This window comes from Apteryx mantelli, chromosome 10 (assembly GCF_036417845.1).
Source record: "Apteryx mantelli isolate bAptMan1 chromosome 10, bAptMan1.hap1, whole genome shotgun sequence".
NCBI classification, from domain to species: domain Eukaryota; kingdom Metazoa; phylum Chordata; class Aves; order Apterygiformes; family Apterygidae; genus Apteryx; species Apteryx mantelli.
Window position 1 is genome coordinate 11182977 of NC_089987.1, and position 19844 is coordinate 11202820.

The following is a 19844-nucleotide window of genomic DNA, read 5'->3' on the forward strand; positions in this document are numbered from 1 at the left end:
TAGATAATTTGAAAAGTCAAGCTGTGTATAATAGGAAACATGACAAACTGTTAAAGAAACTGAAGTGATAAATGTAATGGTGATTTATATTTTGGCTTTATAGACTCCTTTATAATGGGGTTAAAGCTTTTACTCCTGTAAACATCTTGTATGCAATCATCCTTGTCATAGATTTGTTTCTCTTCACAAAAAATGAGCTGCATAGGGTTTTTTGAGTAGATTTATGTTGGTACTTTTGTGCTTAAGTGACACATCTGACCTACTGTGTCAAGTCATAGTTACACATAAGCCACTTAACTTTATTTTTTATATAGGAAAACATACTCCTCAGGCTGAGTGAGGTGATTTCCCTGCTGGTTAATTAGAAATAAAAGTGTATTTGAAAGGAATTGAGATGTACTACTTCAAAAGATTTAGAGGTTTAAAAGAAAGTCACATATTGCGGTTCTGTTGCTTAAAACTGCTTTACAGAAATTGCAGTAAATGCAGTTGTGCTTTTGTCTGCATGGAGTCTGGTGAGAATGGTGCTGCCCCAGCAGCGTTCAGTGTGCTGCTTGTTGCACTACAGCACCACAGACAGAACCAAGTGTTTTTGCATGGGCTGAAGCTTGGACAGTGATGCGTTTTGTAGCAGATCTCCAGAGCTGGAAAGCACTTCTATGAGCTAGGGGTAAGACATACTAAGGGAATTAAGTGATTGCATTCATTTTGTGCACAATCCTGTGCTATCTCTGAAAAACATGTAAAAGAGCCTGGAATATGCTTTTAGTTTTTTTGAAAGCCATATGACATCTTGTCACTTTTACAGATTATATGACGGAATACCAGGATCTTTTCAGTTATCACTGTGGTCTCTGTACCAAGTTTTATTCCACCAACTAGCTAATCAACTAGAATTCCTGGTACGTGAAGAAATTTTGGGGTATAATATCCTCATAGTGAGAAGGAATTGGAAATAATATTTGTACAATGCTTTAGAAATTGTTGCTTGTGTGATGAATATGAAATGGATTTATTCATCCTGCCAACTTTGAATTCTTATGATGTAGCAGAGAAAAATATTATTTGGCCTTTGCTCTTGAGGACTTTTGCTGCAGAAGCTGCCCAAATGGCCCCGCTTAACCTGTTTCTGTAAAAGTTATAAATTAATTTAGAGGGGCATCAGCAACTTTTGTTTGACAAAAGAATTCAAATATTAGGAAAAAAAATACATTACAATAAGCTTGTCCTACAAAAGAATAATTTTGGCATTCTTTCCTGTGGGTTCCCTGTCAAAGAAGTCCTCCAAGAATTATGCCAAGAAGTTCCACAGGAACCCATGTTTTCTGTGGTAATAACACAAAATATGTCCTGTAACTTCACTGTTATCAGTGTCTCATGGCTCTTTTCTTAGAGTAGGGGGTCATAAGGGACAACAGATTCAGTGTTAGGCGCATTCACAAGTATTTCACCTCTCAAAATAACCCTGACATAGACCTGAGGTATTACCAAAGCTCTAGGTTGAAATTCTTAGGGGTTTTGTAGAGCTGCCTGTTATCCTTACTGTGCTCCTATTTTTGATACTGAATTCTGTAAACTTCCTGCAGAGCTGGGTAATTCATCATCCCATTGTAAGAGGGTATATGTTACACTAGGGGAAGTCTTGGTGTGTCGCATTCTCCTTCAGACATTAAATGCATTTTGATGGTGCTTCTTTGGCCTACTAGTAGCATACTGAGAGAACATATTCATAAGCACTTTAGGAACTCTCTGAGGGTTAAATACAGAATAGGACTGTATTAACCAAGCACTGGACAATGTGGAAATTAGAACTTGTGGATTTCCCAGTGTAATATTTCTCTTACCTGCATCCTGTAGCTCATGGCTACTCTGCATCTATTTTCTGATTTGGACTTTTGCAAAGAGGGGAAATAGCTGAGAGTCACGTATTCAGAAGTGTTCACAGACCTGTCCTACACTAAAGCCAGAACATGAATATAGAAATGTCCATGTGGTTCATGAACACAGGCGAATAAAACTGTAAACATATCTGTAGTGATTTACATTGGTTTTTAGACTCTTGATTCTTTTGATTTGATTTTGTCGACAGAGACAAATTACTGTCCTTGTATATGGAACCAATTAAGTCAAAGAGATTTTTCAGAATACCTGCTTCCATCATTTAGAGGTGAATCAAGACAGACTAGCAAGTACAAGAATGAACTGAAACTGTTTTTCTTGACTTTTATGTGCAGTTTATTTCTAATATAAGTATATCCAGAGATCACCTGAGCCACTTTTTACAAAAATATACTGATTTCTTATCAATTTGTTGTGTAGGGCATGAAAACTCAAATTCGGAAGTGACTACCAAAATATGCAATTTCAGGAAAGACAGAACAGCATAAAAGGAACAAATAGGCTTGTGAATGTCATCTTGGGATGCCTGCTGCAAAACCACCAGCTGGATTGTTGAGGTTTCCTTCAGTGCCACCACCTGAACCATGGAGTGGTCAGACAGACTCCATTTCATACCTTCAAGTGTAAGAGAATTCTTTTTAGTAGCTCTCATATTGTGTTTGCGAAATTGCAAAATCAATACATGCTTGCTTTACTGAGGTTGTATTAAAATGTGTACGTGACAGAAAGAGCCCTAAGATCCTTCTGCCATTTGTCCTATGAATTCAGTTATTTCATCCTCTAAAAAAATAGTTCAGTAATGATCAAAAAATTTTAAAATCTGTTAATAATTTTCATGTTTTTTATATGCAATGTAATAAATAAGCTTAATTATTCATGGATGATATTGATATTTTTACTACTGTGGTCCCTTCAAGTCCTAGTTACAGATTTGATTGTGTGAAGTATTATATGAATAAGATGGCCCTTGCCTCCAAGTGCTTACAGTGTAACATGGGATAACAGATAAATACAGTGTGTAGAGTACAGAAAGATACACAGCATCATTCAGAACAGTAGCTGGTGGTTTCCATACTGACTGATTAGTCAGTGTCAAGGCATTTAGGAGAAAATATGGCAAATGAGATATTTAATAATTAATTATAGTGAATTTACAAATTTTGGTCAGCAGTGTTACCACCACAGCCGGTGTTCCAAACACATAACAAATCCCATAAGGAATGGGATAAAAAGTACGTGTTTGTAAGCTAGCATCATGGTTTTGGAAGCAATGTCAGTCTCTCAGTAGTGAATGAAAGTTAATACATAAAGGATAGTCTTTGCAGTTGCCTCGAAAGTAAGGTCAAATAGTTTATTTGATGGCATAAGGAATGAGGGGATAGGTGACATTTTCTTCCAATTCATGGCTTCTCAGGCTCAATGAAAGGTTAAGAGACACTGGTAAGAAAAACAGTGTTTCTCTCTATAACATTAGGTAACACTTTAAGTGCAAAGTGATTGACAGCCTCTTGCATAACAATACCTTTATGTTTCAGTTGCTTCTGATATCTCTTCAGAAATAATGCAATAGTTTGGATATCATTTGTGGGTCTAAAAGAGGTGTTTGTACAGATTAAAGATTAGTTGATCTAATTTCCTGTGAGAGTTTTACAGAGTCTTTGGTGTCTGTGAGCTAGGTTATGAATAAAGAGTTGAGTGTACCAGTGTAAGGGCAGATTCCTATAATTGTATTGTCAGTTCATATATGTAAAGAGACTTTTTCATTCAAAAATTTTTTTGTTTGCTTTAAGTTCTTCAGTAACAGATTTTTTTTATTTCAAAATAACTCAGTATTATGAAACAACAGGAAGTTAAAACAGCTATTTTTAGATCACTTCAGAAATGTACTAAGCTTTAGAAATGCGATTCTGAGAAATCATCAGGTAAAACTAATATTTTAATGTAATTTTCTTTGATATTGACTTTTTCATTACATCACTAAGGTATATACAAAATATGGTCTGGCAACAAACACTGAGAAGTATCTTAAAAATTCAGAGTCCTGTTTTGACAGTTGCTGAAGATTAATGAAATGTTTGCACACCTGCTGATTCAAACAAGGCAGGCAAACTACCTGTGAGCAAAGTTTCTATTTATCTCTGCTTTCGTCTTGATTTTGTATTATATTCAGTTAATATATAGATTGCACAGGCATTAAAGGTTACTTCTTAATCCATTCCTTTGTTATCTTAAATTGGTCTTTAAGTTAGTATTATTTTGAATAATAAATTTTGTTGGTAAGCATAATTTTTCTGTCTGTTTAGGAGATACAAAGGGTAAGTCTGAGCTGATTTACCTGTAATGGAGATGATGTTGGCTGGGTTCACCTTTTAAAAAAAGCAGATTCCAATTTCTGTCTCTTCCTTAAAACTTTAAAATTATAGAAAGATGTTGAATGTAAAGTCACGAAAGACTATTTCCTCTGCTGTTCTTTGAATTTAAGAAATTTACATTTCATAGTAATAGTGTGCCAAAACCTTGGTAAATTCTCTTCTGTAGGAGTCAGAAGGTACATCACATTACAGCATTTGATGGTGTTTCATTTGAAATTCTGCAGAAGAAATTGGAGCTGAGACTTAACACCTTTACTGTAAAAACAATCCTGAGGAATAGAAGAGCAATGGGAAGTTTAAACACTACAAAGGTAACAAAAAAACTAACAAACTCATTGAAATCATACCAACTCCTAGCAAAGCAAATGTGATTAAAGATTATGAAAGATTTTAAGATAACCTTTTTAATCCTGCAGTGAACACAACATAAACACTATTGCTCCAAAAAGACTTAAGGATCTTCAAATATTAGGGACATTGCAGACTGCATGTTATATGTTTGCATCTCTTTGCACCATATTATGCATATATTTGCATACAAATCCATGTATTTGTCTGCACTGCTAATTCTAAAGCAGAGGAATGTAAGGAATCATGGAAAAGATTAGGTTGGAAAGATTCAGTGGAGATCATCTAACCCAACCAACTTCTCAAAGCAGAGCTAACTTTAAAAGGACTATGGGACATAAGTCTGGAAAGCATGCACTTTCCTCTCTGTGTTGGTAACTTGGCTGTAGTAGTTAGTTCTTTCAATTCTGAATACTGTAATAAAAGTAAACATTAGCGATGTATCTGTTTTATATTGTGCTCATTTGTCCTCTTGCAGATGATAAATTAATTTAAATTACTATAAATTACAGTTTATGTAATTGGTAATACATACGGTACTGCACTTGTTCAGTAATCAAGGGGGAAAAAACGTGATTGATGGTATAGCCCTCTTTTCACTTTTTGCAAGAATCAACCATTCTGATTTTTCTTATTGATACTTCTTGGTTTTTTGTGATCTACAATGGTGGTTTATTTTACAGGAATTTAAGTGCCAGTAGCTCTGGAATCTCTGCCTGGCTTCAGTGTTTTGTCTGCTGGTAGGATTAAAAACAAGTGCGATTAGATCTTTTGTTGCCATTCGCAGATAGTGCTTGGTCATTTTCAGCTTATCCATTCTCAGTATAAGGAAATGATTAGGTACCTTCCACTGAGGGATTGTGTTTACACTCTGAATCAAGTACAGCTCTGAAAGTGCATAATGTAGTGTATGTTCAAAGGGGAATTTAACCACATTCCCTACCCAGAGTTCCATGAGCAGGGAGGGACCTTTGCACCTGTTTCTTCTGCATGAAAACAGAAAATATTCTGGAATTCAAACAGGGAAAAAATGGCTCCTGAGAGCCATCTTCCTTTGCTTTGTACCCTGATCTGTAGTATAGCATTCAGCATTTGTGGAACAGAAGGTGAGATGTAGAATCTGTTGTCAATGATGAGGAAGTAACTGCACTAAGAAGTTGCAGGGTAATAGTTTTCAAAGGCAGTACATCTCTTACATTTGTGTTAGCATATTAGATACCTATATCTTTATAAGTATCCTAATAAGCTTGATGTAAAAATGACTGTTTTTGTGAGATGAAACCATTCCTGAAGATAAACCTATTGGGAAACTAATGAAAGGTTTTGTTTCTTAAAATGTAAAAATCAAAACATTCTGAACATTTCTGAACACATCTGAATTCATTCTGAATGAAAAATTCTGAATTCTGAATTGAATATCTTGTTGGATGATAAATTTAGAAAATGTTAATGATTTTGACAGTTTCTGTTTGCTCGGAAATTTGTTTTTAAACTTTGTGATCTTGCACAGTGAGTAAACCATGGTATTACCTATCTCCAGTTGTCATTGGCAGAGGCAGCTGTGGGAGTGTTTGGCAGGGGGAATCTGTCACTATACAATTGTAAAATGAAAACTGTTTGAACAAAATTGAAAAGAACAAGCTGAAATCTTCTAAATAAAAGTCAGCAAAAAATACTTTGCTAAAAAAGCCTGTCTGATATTTGTGAAGATACACGTTAATTCTTTTGACTTATCTGTTGCTTAGGACAGAAGGGTGCTCAGCCAGAAGTGACAATTGCGCTTGGACGGCTCAAAGGGAAGCAAGCAAATGTGAAGGGAACAGACAGACTTGTAAATGTTTTCCTTGGAATTCCTTTTGCAAAAGCACCTGTTGGATCCTTGAGGTTTTCCCCACCTGAACCACCTGAAGCCTGGAATGATCTGAGAGATGCAACTTCCTATCCACCGCTGTGAGAGCTACTTGGTTCACTTGTATAGTGGACTTGGTCTTGTTTGTTAGTTTGTCGTATTTATCAGTGTATAGAGGTCTGATTTTTAGTAAGGAGCTTGGATGGACCGGTAGTGAGTGCACTAACTGTACTGAAATATTCCATAAGAACTGTGAGACTAGGAAATGCGAGGAATTCCTAGGAAATTTTTTTCTTTGGAAATCAAGTTTTCTCATTATACTGTGTTGAAATAATTCACCCTTAAACATACAAATACAAAGCTGTGCTTTTACAATTGGCTCTTCTAACTGTGTATAAACAACTCAGTCTGAGGACTGCATGGGAATACATCTGTGGGATGAAAGTTTTTTTTTTCTTTTTTCTCCTCTATTGCTGTTACATTGTTGTCATTGCAGTTGTGTTACTAATAGTTGCATTTCATTTCATTTGTGAAGATGTCCTCAAGATCTGACCATACTGAAAAATGTTGAAAAAAAATGGAAAGAAAAACACCCTCCATTCCAAACTTCTGAAGATTGTTTGTATTTGAATGTTTACAGCCCTGCTGGTTCAGACAAGAAGGACAAGTTACCTGTAAGGAAATCTATTGTACAAACTTCAGAGTGGTACGACGTTGCATCTAGCTCCTAAATCACTTGATTACTTTTGAAAATATGATGCTGCATTAGCAAAAACAGTATTGTTATGTGAAATTCAAAGTCCACTGGCTTAAAATTCGGCTCCCGTTGAATTTCAGTGATTTGGAGTTCCTAATTCTCTGAAGTTGTCTTTCATTTTCAAATGAAATCCACAAAGTGATATATAAAAGTAAGTCTCACCTTCTTTTCTTCAAGGTAATGGTGTGGATCCATGGTGGCAATTTTATATTTGGTGGTGCTTCTAGGTATGATGGTTCTGCACTTGCAGCCTATGAGAATATTGTGGTAGTAATAATTCAGTACAGACTTGGACTTCTTGGATTCTTCAGGTAAGGTGACCTATTTAACTTCTTACTAAATATTTCATATCTTGTTTAAAACATGGATAGTTTTGTTTTTTAAATCAACTGAACTTCTACACTGGCTTCCCGCTGGTACAGTGATCTAAATCTATGTAGTTCTCTGACACTGGGACATGAGGACATTGAGAGTCAGGTCCTGAAATTCTACGGTTTGCATTTGCATTTGATTACAACCTGCTATTAAATCATTGGGCTTGTCTGGGTCTATGTAGGGTGTTCCTTCTTGCCATCTCCTTTGTTCACTGGTGTGTAAAGCAAAAATTCATATAATATGAGGCTAGGAATCCATCTATGTATGGATGAACAAACAGTGGAGACCAATAAGTCAGTGGGGCTTAGATCTGACTCTGAAAGGCTTTAGGGTGACAGGTTATACACATCTTTCTTTGGCTGGATATGTCTGTTGGCACAAACCATAAAGTGGTGGGGTTTATATTATTCTGGTATTAAGAAGAACTAATGATCTTCCTGAAAATTTGGCTTATGTTGCTTCATTTTCAGTACTGGTGATGAACATGCTCGTGGGAACTGGGCATTTTTGGATCAAGTAGCAGCTCTTCGGTGGATCCAAGAAAATATCCAGTATTTTGGTGGAGATCCAGGATCTGTCACACTCTTTGGTGTATCAGCAGGATCTTGCTGTGTTTCTGCACATGTAGGCATGGAATAAATATACTAAAAAGTGAAGTCTTAAAAATCTTAAAAAGCAGCTCAATTAATGTAATACTTAATGCTTAACTTGATTTTTAAAAGTAATGGTACATTGTGCCAAGTCTGGACATTTCTGTAAGCACATAAAAATGTGTATTTCCCCACTGAATCCAGAAGTCTAGTTGGATATGAAGTTATGAGATAAGGACCTTAGTGTACAATAAGTACATTCTGTTCTTCCCTTTTTGGCAGGTTTTATCTCCTTTGTCTAAGGGTCTATTTCATAAGGCAATATCAGAGAGTGGAATTATATTTGCCCCTGATAAAGATTTACTTCTTTCAGCAGATCTCAAGGTAGGCTCATTTTTGCATTTTGAATTCTCTATAACCTAAAATAGGATATTTCTTTTATCTGATACTTTGGTTAAAAGAGAAAAGAGGAAAATCTTATTGCATATTAGGCAATAAAGCTAGTAAGAATTCTCAAGGCAGATGTATGGATATATAGACTAGCACTGTAAGTGTTTCATTTAAATACTCTGTTTTCAGTCTTACCATGCTCTTTTGGTGTTAGGAATAGGTTGTTCAGTTATGTGATTATAACGTTTGTGGGAGGAATTGAGTATCTGCAAATACATGCATGCCCATCTAGGCATATGTCCATTTCTGTGCACACTGTCACTTATGCAGTAACTATGGAATTTATTTTGGAAATTGCTATGAATGCTTAGCTAGAATCCAGAAGAGGCTTTCGGTTTTTATTCAGCCATAGGCTTTTATGGAGGATCTTTGTTTGAAATTATTAAATTTTAAAAGAAAAGCTTTGAAATTAAATTCCTCTCTATAAGTACCTTTTCATTTCTCTTCCTGAAACAGCAAGCTAATAATGTGAATCTCGCATAAGATGATTCTCTGAATTTTCTTGCCTTACCTGATTTATTTTACAACCTTGTATTATTTCTACAGCAAGGTTTGTTGCAGGAAAGTTAATGGCAGTATAGCAAGAAAGAGAAGTACACAAGGATGGTTGGACTTCATGATCTAACTACAGTATTTATAGTAAAATAAAATACCTGAAGACCTATCAAGTTAACCTGAATCAGCCCTTATATAAAACTGTTAACAATACTGTTTATAATAATTTTCTGTATATAATTTCCTTAAAGACTACCTCATAGCTGACAGTTCATATCTTTGTTAATAATTTTCAGAAAATCGCAAGTATATTTAAGTGTGAGGCAGACACTTCACTCGCAGTAATAAATTGCTTAAGGAACCAGGAAGCAAAGGATATAGTCTTTAAAAGTACGGTAGGTGAAACTTTACTTAACTACAGACTTTTTAATGACATACTTGCAAAGCTTCAGCTCAGCCTCTGACCAGAGTTCCTAGTTGACCTGTTGCAAAGTTGATTTAGAATTTTAACAAAGTGTCACAGCATGTGTAAAGTTTTGAGCAAGACTCAAGCATACATATGCTATAATGTCAGTTAGAAGCAGCACAGAGTCCAGAAACCATTAAATTACTCCATAGCATGCCTCAACCAGGCTAGTATTTGATAGTCTTGTGCAAAACTATTACAGTAGTTGTAGATTTTTATATACCTTGATTTCTTATAGCCCTTTTTCGCACTTAGACCATTCAACATAGACATTCTGTTACATGATTTGAAAGAAAAAGAAAAATACTATTAACGATTTTTTTTTTCCCCCCCATCTTTCAGGAAATCCAATTTCTACCCTTAGTTGTGGATGGAGTATTTCTTCATAAGTCACCTGAAGAGATAGTGACTGGAAAAGAATTTAATGCAGTCCCATTTATGATAGGAGTCACCAACAATGAATTTGGCTGGAATATTCGATCTGTAATTTAATGGCTATTCTTCACTTTTTTGAATGTGTGCATTAACTGATTCAGGCATCTCTGAGAAGAGTAGGTGAGGTATTTGCTGGTAGGACATCTTTTAAGAATGGCCAAAAGGCTTTGCGTTGGTGGAAACATATACAAGGTAAACTTTACTTGCATTATGAGTCTATAATGGCCCAGAACAATTTTCTGTTGCTCAGAAAACTGAGACAGGTTCCATCCTGCAAGTCAAACTACATGGATGTCCCTGGAACATCAATTTTATGCAGTATTTTCTCTTCCTAAAATTTTAATTTCTCATCCAAGCAGTGAGGGGATGAACAACACAACTGTCAAGAGCTTATTACTCAAAAGAAAACTAAAACAATCCATCCCCACAAAACAAACAGATGTTACACATGCAGTGTTCAGGACTGATACTTGGAACACCTAAAAATGCTACATTAATCATCTTAAGTAGTTTGCCACTTATTCTATTATGAACTTTGACTGCTGGTTCTATCATTTCCCCATGTTCCTTGTTATCATGTAAAAAGATCTATTATTTGAAGATCTCGGGTGGGGACAGATTATGTGGAAAATGTGCATGTACCACCCATTCTCAGTGCACAGGTTTTCCCTTTCCCATGGGAATTCCACAGGTAACTCCAAAAAGGGATCAGTTACTATATAGCGCGCAAAACTGTAGAGAGGGGATTTGTGTCCTGTCCCTTTCTTGTCCTCTTTTCTTCATTTCTTAAGTGTTTATGCTCAGCTATGTAATACTCTTCATTCATTTGCTCTAAATCTTCGTAAGTAACAAGCGTGTCTCTGGGAGTATGGTAGTACTCAGGCCAAGAAGAAAAATGTTCAGTGAATCTGTTCTAATTTATTATGCACGTAGAAGAGTCATTTTGTGTAATAACTGAAAAGCAGAGGAACTTTGCCTTACTCTGCATTTAAAGGATTCGAGCACCTCAACTAGAGGCTGAGATGCTGCAAGGCTGCCAGTGACTTTTAAGATTTCCTGTAAGAAGGAAAATAAGGCTTTTACTGAAGCTTTTCACTTCAGCTCTGCCCTAGTGCTTTGTAGTCTCTTAAGTTTCTTAGAAATGTACATTGTTTTAAGGATGAATCACTTAGCATGAGTGGTTTATATAGAAAACCTTCACTAAGTAAACATTTACTACAGTAAACACAGGTTCTTCAGTATAGCTGCTGCATTGTACTACATTTCTGCATAGGATATGATGCTTCATAAATAAATACTAGTAGTAAGAATGAAGTGATATAAAGTAGTTCCAATATTAAAAATACTGGAGGAGTTGCAGGGGCCTAATAACATTCTTGTTTTCTGTGCAGACGTCAACAATACCAGGTTTGAAGGAAGTGGGAGATAAAAAATCAATCGCATCAACTTTAGAAATTCTGCGTCCAATGATGGTAAGAACTGTTGGTATAATTTCATTTCGGATGTGAAATCTCTTTTTAAAGAGTATACCAAATCTGCAAAATTTGATATTCTCTAATTTCCTGCTTGAGTCATAGTGCTACTATGCTTCAAAGTCACGATATGCTTTGGGGACAGTCCCAGCAAAGTTGACAGAACTACAGTGAGTGTGTGGAGTTGCATAGAAATAGGATTGCGTGAAGTCTAGATTTCGGGAAATAATCTTTTCTTTCTAGACCTCTGAACCAACATTTTTATATTACACATTTATATGTAGAATTACTGTAGTCGTGCCCCTAATCTTATGGTATCTAATGGCTAGTCTCTAGGACCATATCTAATAGCTAATCTCTTGGCTGATGGGTTTCAAGGCAGTGTTTTTCAATATGTTTACATTGAATTAATGTGGCTTTTTCAAGTAGTTATTGAAAATACTTTACATTTTTGAAATGTACCTTTTTTTTAAGCAGTAAATTCCAACACCAAGAGGATGAGATCAGTTTGGGGATCCGATTGGTCTTGCCCTGTATTCTCATAGTCAACAAATCTTTCAAGGACTCGGAACTTCTACTTTCATTATTCCAATCTCCTTCTCCCTGAGAAAACAGATGCCAAAGTCATTGTCAGGAGAAGCTGCTGGAACTTCATTGGTTCCTGTAGAGTTTTAACCCATATAAATCTCACGTACATTTGGGGTGATTCCCCCCCCCCAAAAAAAATATGAACAATTTTTATTTGCCATCATGATTTCCCATCAACATGGACACTACTCTGTATCTTTGCGCTGTTGCAGAATCTCTGAAGTTTCAAAGGTGATATTTTTAGCTACTAATTCAAAGAATGCTAATTTTTCTGTTTGTTTCTTCTTTTCCCTTTTTCTCATAGGGTGTATCATCAGAGCTTCTGTCTGTGATAATGGATGAGTATCTAGGAGACACAGATGATCCTGCTGAGTTAGGGGACCGATTTTTGGACTTGCTGGGCGATGCAGCAATTGTTATGCCATCCATTAAAACATTGAATTATCACAGGGGTGAGCTAATGAACACTAGCTTTTAAAAAAAATCTCAAAATAGGACCTTCAAACCTCATACTACGTGCTGGATCAAATGGTTTAGATGAAAAATCCTGCCATGTGTAGGCAGCCCTTCTCCCAGTTTCCAACTGGGAACTTAAGGTGAAAAGTGATTAGGTCTGCAGGACTGTGTCAGGCAAGTGTGTATATTCCTTTACCTTTGTACTAGTGTCTTGCACTTGTACTGATAGTCAGACTATATCCAGAGTGCGGCACGATAACATAGATAAATACTTCCTACATGAAGTATACAGGGTTAAGAATTAAAACGTATTAAAGTAACCTGGAATTTGTCCTTTGATCCACTGGTACTTGGGAGGTCAGCAGCTCTGTAGTCTGGAGATCTTCTCATATTTAAGTGTAGACCAACCATGCCAAAACACCCAGAATTGAAAGATAATTGGATTTTATTCTGTTTTCTGTAAAGTCTTCCGGGGGTGAATCTTTCATGATTTGTGTTAGTACTGTGAGTTGTTATTTTCAAATTAAAAATAAAAATACATATTTGACTATGCTGTTACATAATAAATGTGCCCTGTCATCTATAAAGCTTTGGACATATTTAAAGTAATATTTTAGGAAGCTGATGTCAAATGTAATAAATACATCTCTAACTCTGCAAATGTTATGTCTTCCAGAGTCTGGAGCTCCAACCTACTTCTTTGAATATCAGCATCGGCCTACTTTATACTGGGATACTAAACCAGAGTATGTGAAAGCTGATCATGGAGATGAAGTTAGCTTTGTCTTTGGAGGACCATATCTGGCAGGTGACATACGCCTACGTGGTAAGGAATGGAATCTTCAGTGTTCATTTATCAGTTACTCTAATAACATTGACAGTATTGTATTCAGCAGTACAAGTTTCATTTTAATGAGCCAAAAGTACATATATGAGAAGTGAGACCAAAGTATAAACCTTTCTCCTGTTTGTATTTATTTAACATTAGTTTACTGTCTTCACTATTCTTTACCATGTACAGTTTGCTGTTCCTGAAGCGCAGTAAGTTTTACATGTTGTAAACAATTTTCTCAAATAGAAAATTTGCTAGAAAACATCACTTTCATTATTCCAGCACTGTTCATGAATTTGCTGAATAGCTTTGTCTGAAAAATAAATTGAGGGAAAGATCAATTAAACTGGCAGGGGATTAGTAGAGTACTTGGGAAACAGGAAATCTAGGCTCTCTCCTTTGCCTGAGGAATTTAAGCTAATGTCTCCTCCTTTTCAGGAAATCCCACTGGACATCAGGCTCCAGAGAATGGGGAACCCTGTCTATTTTGCTGATAGTGTTGCAGCTTGTGTTAATTAGAAAAAGGACGAAATTCCAGTGTTTCATCTTCTGTATGAAGATCTAATAGTTAGTTTAAAGACTGTTTTCTCCCATGGCTCAATTAATATTTAAGCATTTTATTCAAAATGGAACCGGTCCAACGAGGAAGGATTAAGGATGTACTTCTAAAATTGCCTTTGCCTTGTCAGTTTGGGTTTTCACTTAGGATTTTGAAGTGTGGCATTTGGTTCCCTCAGGTAGAACCCCACCTTGCTGCAGTCCAAGTGAATGTGCCAGTCATTGAACGGTTAGATAAAAGAAGCCACATCCTTGGGAATATTATGAATCCAGCACTTCTACTTTAATTGCAGATGCCTAAAGCGTAAATACTCGGAATAGAGTATTTCCTTTCCCAAGAAACAAATTTGTCGCAGTTCTTATTTTGATGAAGAAACACAGAAATTCTACTTACTTTAAGTTGAATTTGTCATTTTTCCTCTGCTTTTATTTTTCTGGTTATCACAGTATTTCACAGTCTGTTTCAAAGCCCACATAAATGAAACTATTTTCTTTTACTCCAGTGAACTTCAGAGTAGTCCAACTATCTTGTAAAGTCATTCATTAATCTGTGCCTTTTGATTTTTATCCTACACTAGAGTACTAGACATTTTTTTTTCTATTTTCCTAGACTTTGAGAACGTTAAAATAGCAAATATTTTTCTTGATACATTGAGGTGTATGTATAAATAATAAGGTAACATGCTGTAACTAGAACTGTTACTAACTTATTTCAGCTGAGATCATTCTGTTATAACCAATAGGTTGTGTGAAGATTAACATATTCACAGAGTGAAATGCTACTTCTGTAGCAGAAATGTTTTGATTTCTGCCACCAATAATAATAATTATTTTGTATTTTATCTTTCAGATGAAGTTACAGAGGAAGAAAAGAACCTTAGTAGAACTCTGATGAAGTACTGGGCTAACTTTGCTCGAAACGGGTGAGAATCGTGAGACTCATGACACACATTATTAGAAAAGTACTCTGGCTGGTTTGTGCTGTCTCCATTGTGAGGTGGCTGTTTTGTTGATTCACTCTTAACTGCTGTGATTGAGTTTCCCTGCAGATTGAAAAGGGCATTCACTCTTTCTTGTTGTTTCCAGAAATCCAAATGGAGAAGGTTTGGTTGAATGGCCATCTTATAACCTAAATGAAGAATACTTAGAGATAAATCTAAAACAAAAGAAAGCCAGGAAACTGAAAGAAAAGAAGGTGGACTTCTGGAGAAAGGTGGTATTTGAAAAGATAAATAATCAAAGAACAGAAAACAGGAAGGTTAATTCAGAGTTATAGTTTACAGTCTAAACATATACATAATAGGCATACTGTTATGATAGCAAAAGAAATTACTTAAAATATTTGAGGATAAAATGATGTTTCTCTTCCTTTCACTTTTTCTTTCCAGTTGTCACATTTACAGATATTCACCATAATGATTTCAACTGATCTGTTTCCATTTTGTGATCCTTTACTTTTTCCTGGGTTCATGTCCACAACAGAACTCTCATTTATTAAACATAGTTACCAGATTTCTCTTCTGCTCAGGTTTTCTATCTCTTTCCCATGACTGAAGACAGAATGTAGCAGCACCATTGTTTTAATATAATGAAATCAATAAAGACCTGATTTGCAAGTGAAACTGTCTTTCTGATGCCAGGTGTTCAAGTGTATCAGTGATGGTACAAAAGTTTTGGTCTGATTCACTTACAGAAATGCACTTTGTGAAAAGAACTGAAACTAAAAAATGTTCTGTTTCATAAGTCAGTTTTACAACAGTGACAATTGTCAATGCCCAGTATGTTTCTGACTGTTCAGATATTTAATCTGTAAGCGCAGTGCTGAAATTAAGACTTCTCTCAACTGTTAGAAAAGGGGGAAGCAGTCTCTACTAACCACAGTTTGTTTGTTTTTTTCTTTTTAATTCCACACTTTCTATCTTTTCTGTGGTGCTTATTTTATTGCGGGAGGCCTCTCCAGGCCATCCATCAGTTCCAGGTTCTCTGTTTGCACAGGGTCACAGGCTTTCATTACTAGTACTGGAGAGAGAGTCATTTCCTAGAATTATTCCAATACCCTTATCAGCTGATATGCACTTGGACGGCCAAGAACAAGTCTTGAATGCATTATTTCAATGTTGTGAAGAACTTCTCTGCTATGTCCTGTTTGCTTTCTACATCTGGTCCCTAGGCTACTCAAGCTATTCCAGTCATATTCCTGACCATACTGCTACCTTGCACTTACAGCATTATGCAGCTCCATAGATCCTACAGGGCACTGCACATCTGTTTCCCCCCCCCTTTTTTTTTATCCTTCTTTAATCTCCCCTCTTTATCTCTGGAACAATTTACTAAGGTTGTTCCCAGCTAATCATGTCCTGCAGCAAGTAACTGGCCATTCCTTCTTTCTGAATGATTTTGTCCTAGGAAAAAAGGTGGAGTTTCGTGCGTCTTTCTGCACAAATTCTGTTGCCAGTCAGAACCGGAGAGGTAGGGTTAGACTGTTAGCACAACTGCTGTTTTGGTAAAGTGAGATCTGTCCTTTGTCCTTTGTTTTAGCTAACACATTTTGTGAGGAGATTATAATCTCAAAATAGTCTGACAGATTTTCATTGCACATGCAGTTCCATGGCTATATCCATCAAAAAGAGAAAAACGGGCAATGTTGTATGTATATATGCACAGAATATATGTGTGTTATATGTGGGGAAGTGCAGTGGAACTGACTTCTTATGCACAGGCACAGTGCTAAAAATAAGTCACACTGGATCATGTCAAAAGATTTTATTCCTGTCTGTTTAGCAGTAAGTGCTCTGATACTCTGTGCTTCCCCAGAGACATCCTGGTATGAGATTATCACACGCCCAGGGACAGAGTGCTAAAGTTGTCCAAACACTAAGCTTCATAAAATCTAGCACTGAGTTTCATACACTCCAGTTTAATCGGGTTCACCTGAGCACTCATGGATTTAGAAGCAGAAATTCTGTTATCCCTTGCTTTGGTTTCTTTTACGTGGTGTGTCTGATGCTTGATAAATGGCTGTGTGATTTTCTAGTACAACCTCATTTCCAACTTCAGGTTCAATAACTGCTTCTTTTAGCTCTCCCATGGAAAGAGAGATAGTGGGATTATTCTGAGTAAGATTCATGACACGCAGAATTGTCTTTAGAAGTGGACACTATGCCAAATGTATTGTCACATGTGTTTTCCCATACAAGCTTAGGTTGCCATTCTATTTAGTTATTTTCTCTCTGCAGGATGTAATACAGGTACATTGAAATACATTCAAAATTCAGCTTAGTAACGCATATTATCAGATTTTCCTTGATACCTAGTCTGAAGATATTACAGATGACTGCTGCCTTTAGCCTTGACACATTTGTGAAGAGGAAGTTGAGAACAGTCATGATGCTCCTGATACCATCAAGTATAGAAGCAAGAGTGAAGGTAAGAGTGAAGAGTGGGAGTTTGTTGTTGCTCCGTGAGTTTTCCTGTGCAAGGCCAACCTCAGCCTTAGTTTATTGACTCACTCTTCACCAGAGGCTAAATAAAGAACCAACTCAACCCTGTTTTAAATGCAGATTTCTAAACATTTCTACCATACATATTTGAAACAAAACATAACTGTGACCGCTTACATAATTATAGGCCCATGACTGTGATATTTGTCTTTACTTTTTCAGCTATTGAAATCAAGAAAAGTAGTAATACATTAAAGTATAGAGACAAATGTCTCTTGGCAAAATTACTTTGGCTTGGTCCCTGACTTGCACATTGTTGGCAGATTGAGAGTAAACTGCAAAATGTTGTCTCTTAAAATTAAATGCCAAACAAGATTCAAGATTTTCCTTGTCAGGTATGTAGTACTGTCTCCAGGTTCCACAAGGTTAGTGTATGTCATGAGGGCAAGGATTGCCACATACAGAACCATACAAAGGATTGGCAGGCAAGGCAGTAAGGAAAAAAAAATCCTGTTTATTTAGTATCTTATGTAAATGACCTCAGCAGAGTTTGCAGAAACTAGTTTCCCCTGGTAATATTTTCAGGATAGTTGCTTCCTTTGGCCTTTAAGTTGTACATCTCTGGGACTGTGGATGGGATAATGCTGATGCATTTTGCAGGATGCGTACTTCCGAGAGAAGAAAGGGGTAGAACAAAGATTGAAGAGTGGGGCTTGGAAAATAGAATAGTAAACAAAAGGGGAAGTAAAGGGAAAGCCAAATGGAAAGCACAGATTTTGGAAAACCAGTAAAGATCAGTAGATAGAAAATAAACTGTTGACAGAGATAAATAAGGTTAGTTTTAGCAAGAGGAAAGGGCAGCAGGCAGACAACACAGCATTTGGCTTTGTAGCAAAGGTTTGCTGTAGTTTGAGAATCACAAATGAGTTTAGACCTCATGCATGCCCACTGGGATGGAAGTTGAGTTACAAGCAGGGATTCTCATAGTTCCATCTAGTATAGAAACAGTTTTCCCAAGAACCAAAGCACTGCAAGGTAAATGGAGATGGTGAGAGAATTTGCAACAGTATTCAACCAGGTCTATGTAAACTGGAGGGTATATGAAGCCTATCACACATCCCCCCCCCCCCCCCCCAATCCTGGTCATAAACTAACATCCACACATTGTCCTGTCCAGCCTTTCACAAGCAGCAAAGGAATACATTCTCCCTGTTCTGTTGCTGACAGACAATACAATACCAAAATTTGAAGCATTGACAGTAATTGGCACGAGATAATTCTAGACATGCATCTTCAACCAGTTTCCATTGTTCCAAAAAAGCCCTCATTTGAGATTTCCAACTTCCAGGAGTGCTTTGGAGGAAGGAAAATGACTCAGCAGAATATAAGGAAATGGTGGAGTAACTGCCTTTTTTTCAGGAAGCAATACCACCAGCCCCACGGTTTGAGTGAGTAACCTCAGTTCAACTCCTCCTATACTTTTCTGCTGGAGTCTGAAGAACAGCTATAAGTTGGGTGTCTAGGAGATGACTTGACTGTACATGGAGGCATTTTGTTTTCATGCTTTTTGTTCTTCTGGTCATTATTTTGAAGTCAAAGAGCAGCTTATAATGAGTAACTCCGTATGTACTGTTTCTGCCAAGTCCACCACTGTTGACTAGATACTGTGTCAGGGTGTCCAGGGAATGTTCTTTGGATGCTGCATCTGTTTAGCCTGATCTATTAATGAAGATGGAACCTTGTTTTGTCAGGTCCGGTACAAGTGAAACCAATAATTGGAAACCTCCTTCCTTTTCCCCATTTCTCATTGTTATCAAGTTCCTAGGGGCAAACAGGAGTGCAGAGATTACTACTACACAGTGCTCCCACGCTTTGCTTCCAGGAGACTTTTGTCGCATAGATAAAGATACAAGTTTGCTTAAGCTAAACACCATTACTTGTACTCCAGGCACCTGTTTCCATTCATTGCATTTGACAGTAGGTACATCTATCAGTACAGTGTGGACTTTACATTCATAAAAGTACAGACTAAGCCCAACCCCATTTTCTTGATGTTTATTAATGTCATAAATTTCAGTCTTCAGAAACAATACAAGAAAAAACAGTCTCAGACCATCTACACACCAATGAAAATTCTGCAACCAAATTATTGTCCACATTGTTTTCTTAGAAGCACAAGTGTATGGTATTTTTCCATTTGCCAATGCATACAAGGCACTAACCACGCATTCAGAAACAGCTGATAACCTGGCTAGCATTGGCATTGTTAACAGTGTAGCTGCTGCAGCACAGAGCTCAGTACAGAGGGCAAAAGTCTTCATATAAGCACAGTAAATATGAATACTTAGATATTCAGTATGTGCTTAAAATATATATAGGAAGCTACCTGCCACCAGTTTATTCCATAAGCGGTCTACTTTAAAGCTAGCTTGGACTTACTTGCATGAGCTGCAAGTCATGCT

At 36.7% G+C, this 19844-nt stretch overlaps 1 protein-coding gene across 1 annotated transcript; it reads left to right on the top strand.

Moving 5' to 3' along the window:
- The first annotated feature begins 5649 nt into the window (after positions 1 to 5649).
- LOC106483256 (fatty acyl-CoA hydrolase precursor, medium chain-like) lies at positions 5650 to 15564 on the top strand. Its single transcript, XM_067302887.1, has 13 exons — positions 5650 to 5725; positions 6365 to 6569; positions 7004 to 7142; positions 7403 to 7536; positions 8071 to 8224; positions 8473 to 8574; positions 9432 to 9530; positions 9944 to 10084; positions 11428 to 11508; positions 12401 to 12548; positions 13229 to 13378; positions 14793 to 14865; positions 15029 to 15564. The coding sequence occupies exons 1-13, from the start codon at positions 5650 to 5652 to the stop codon at positions 15216 to 15218; spliced, it is 1692 nt and encodes a 563-aa protein (XP_067158988.1). The 3' UTR covers positions 15219 to 15564.
- Positions 15565 to 19844: the final 4280 nt, after the last annotated feature.

Excerpts from the sequence above, each read along its gene's own strand:
- LOC106483256 (XM_067302887.1), top strand. The coding sequence starts at position 5,650 with ATGGCTCCTGAGAGCCATCTTCCTTTGCTTTGTACCCTGATCTGTAGT. Across the intron at positions 6,570-7,003 it reads GCAACTTCCTATCCACCGCT|ATGTCCTCAAGATCTGACCA; the intron begins GTGAGAGCTACT and ends TCATTTGTGAAG. Across the intron at positions 14,866-15,028 it reads GCTAACTTTGCTCGAAACGG|AAATCCAAATGGAGAAGGTT; the intron begins GTGAGAATCGTG and ends TGTTGTTTCCAG.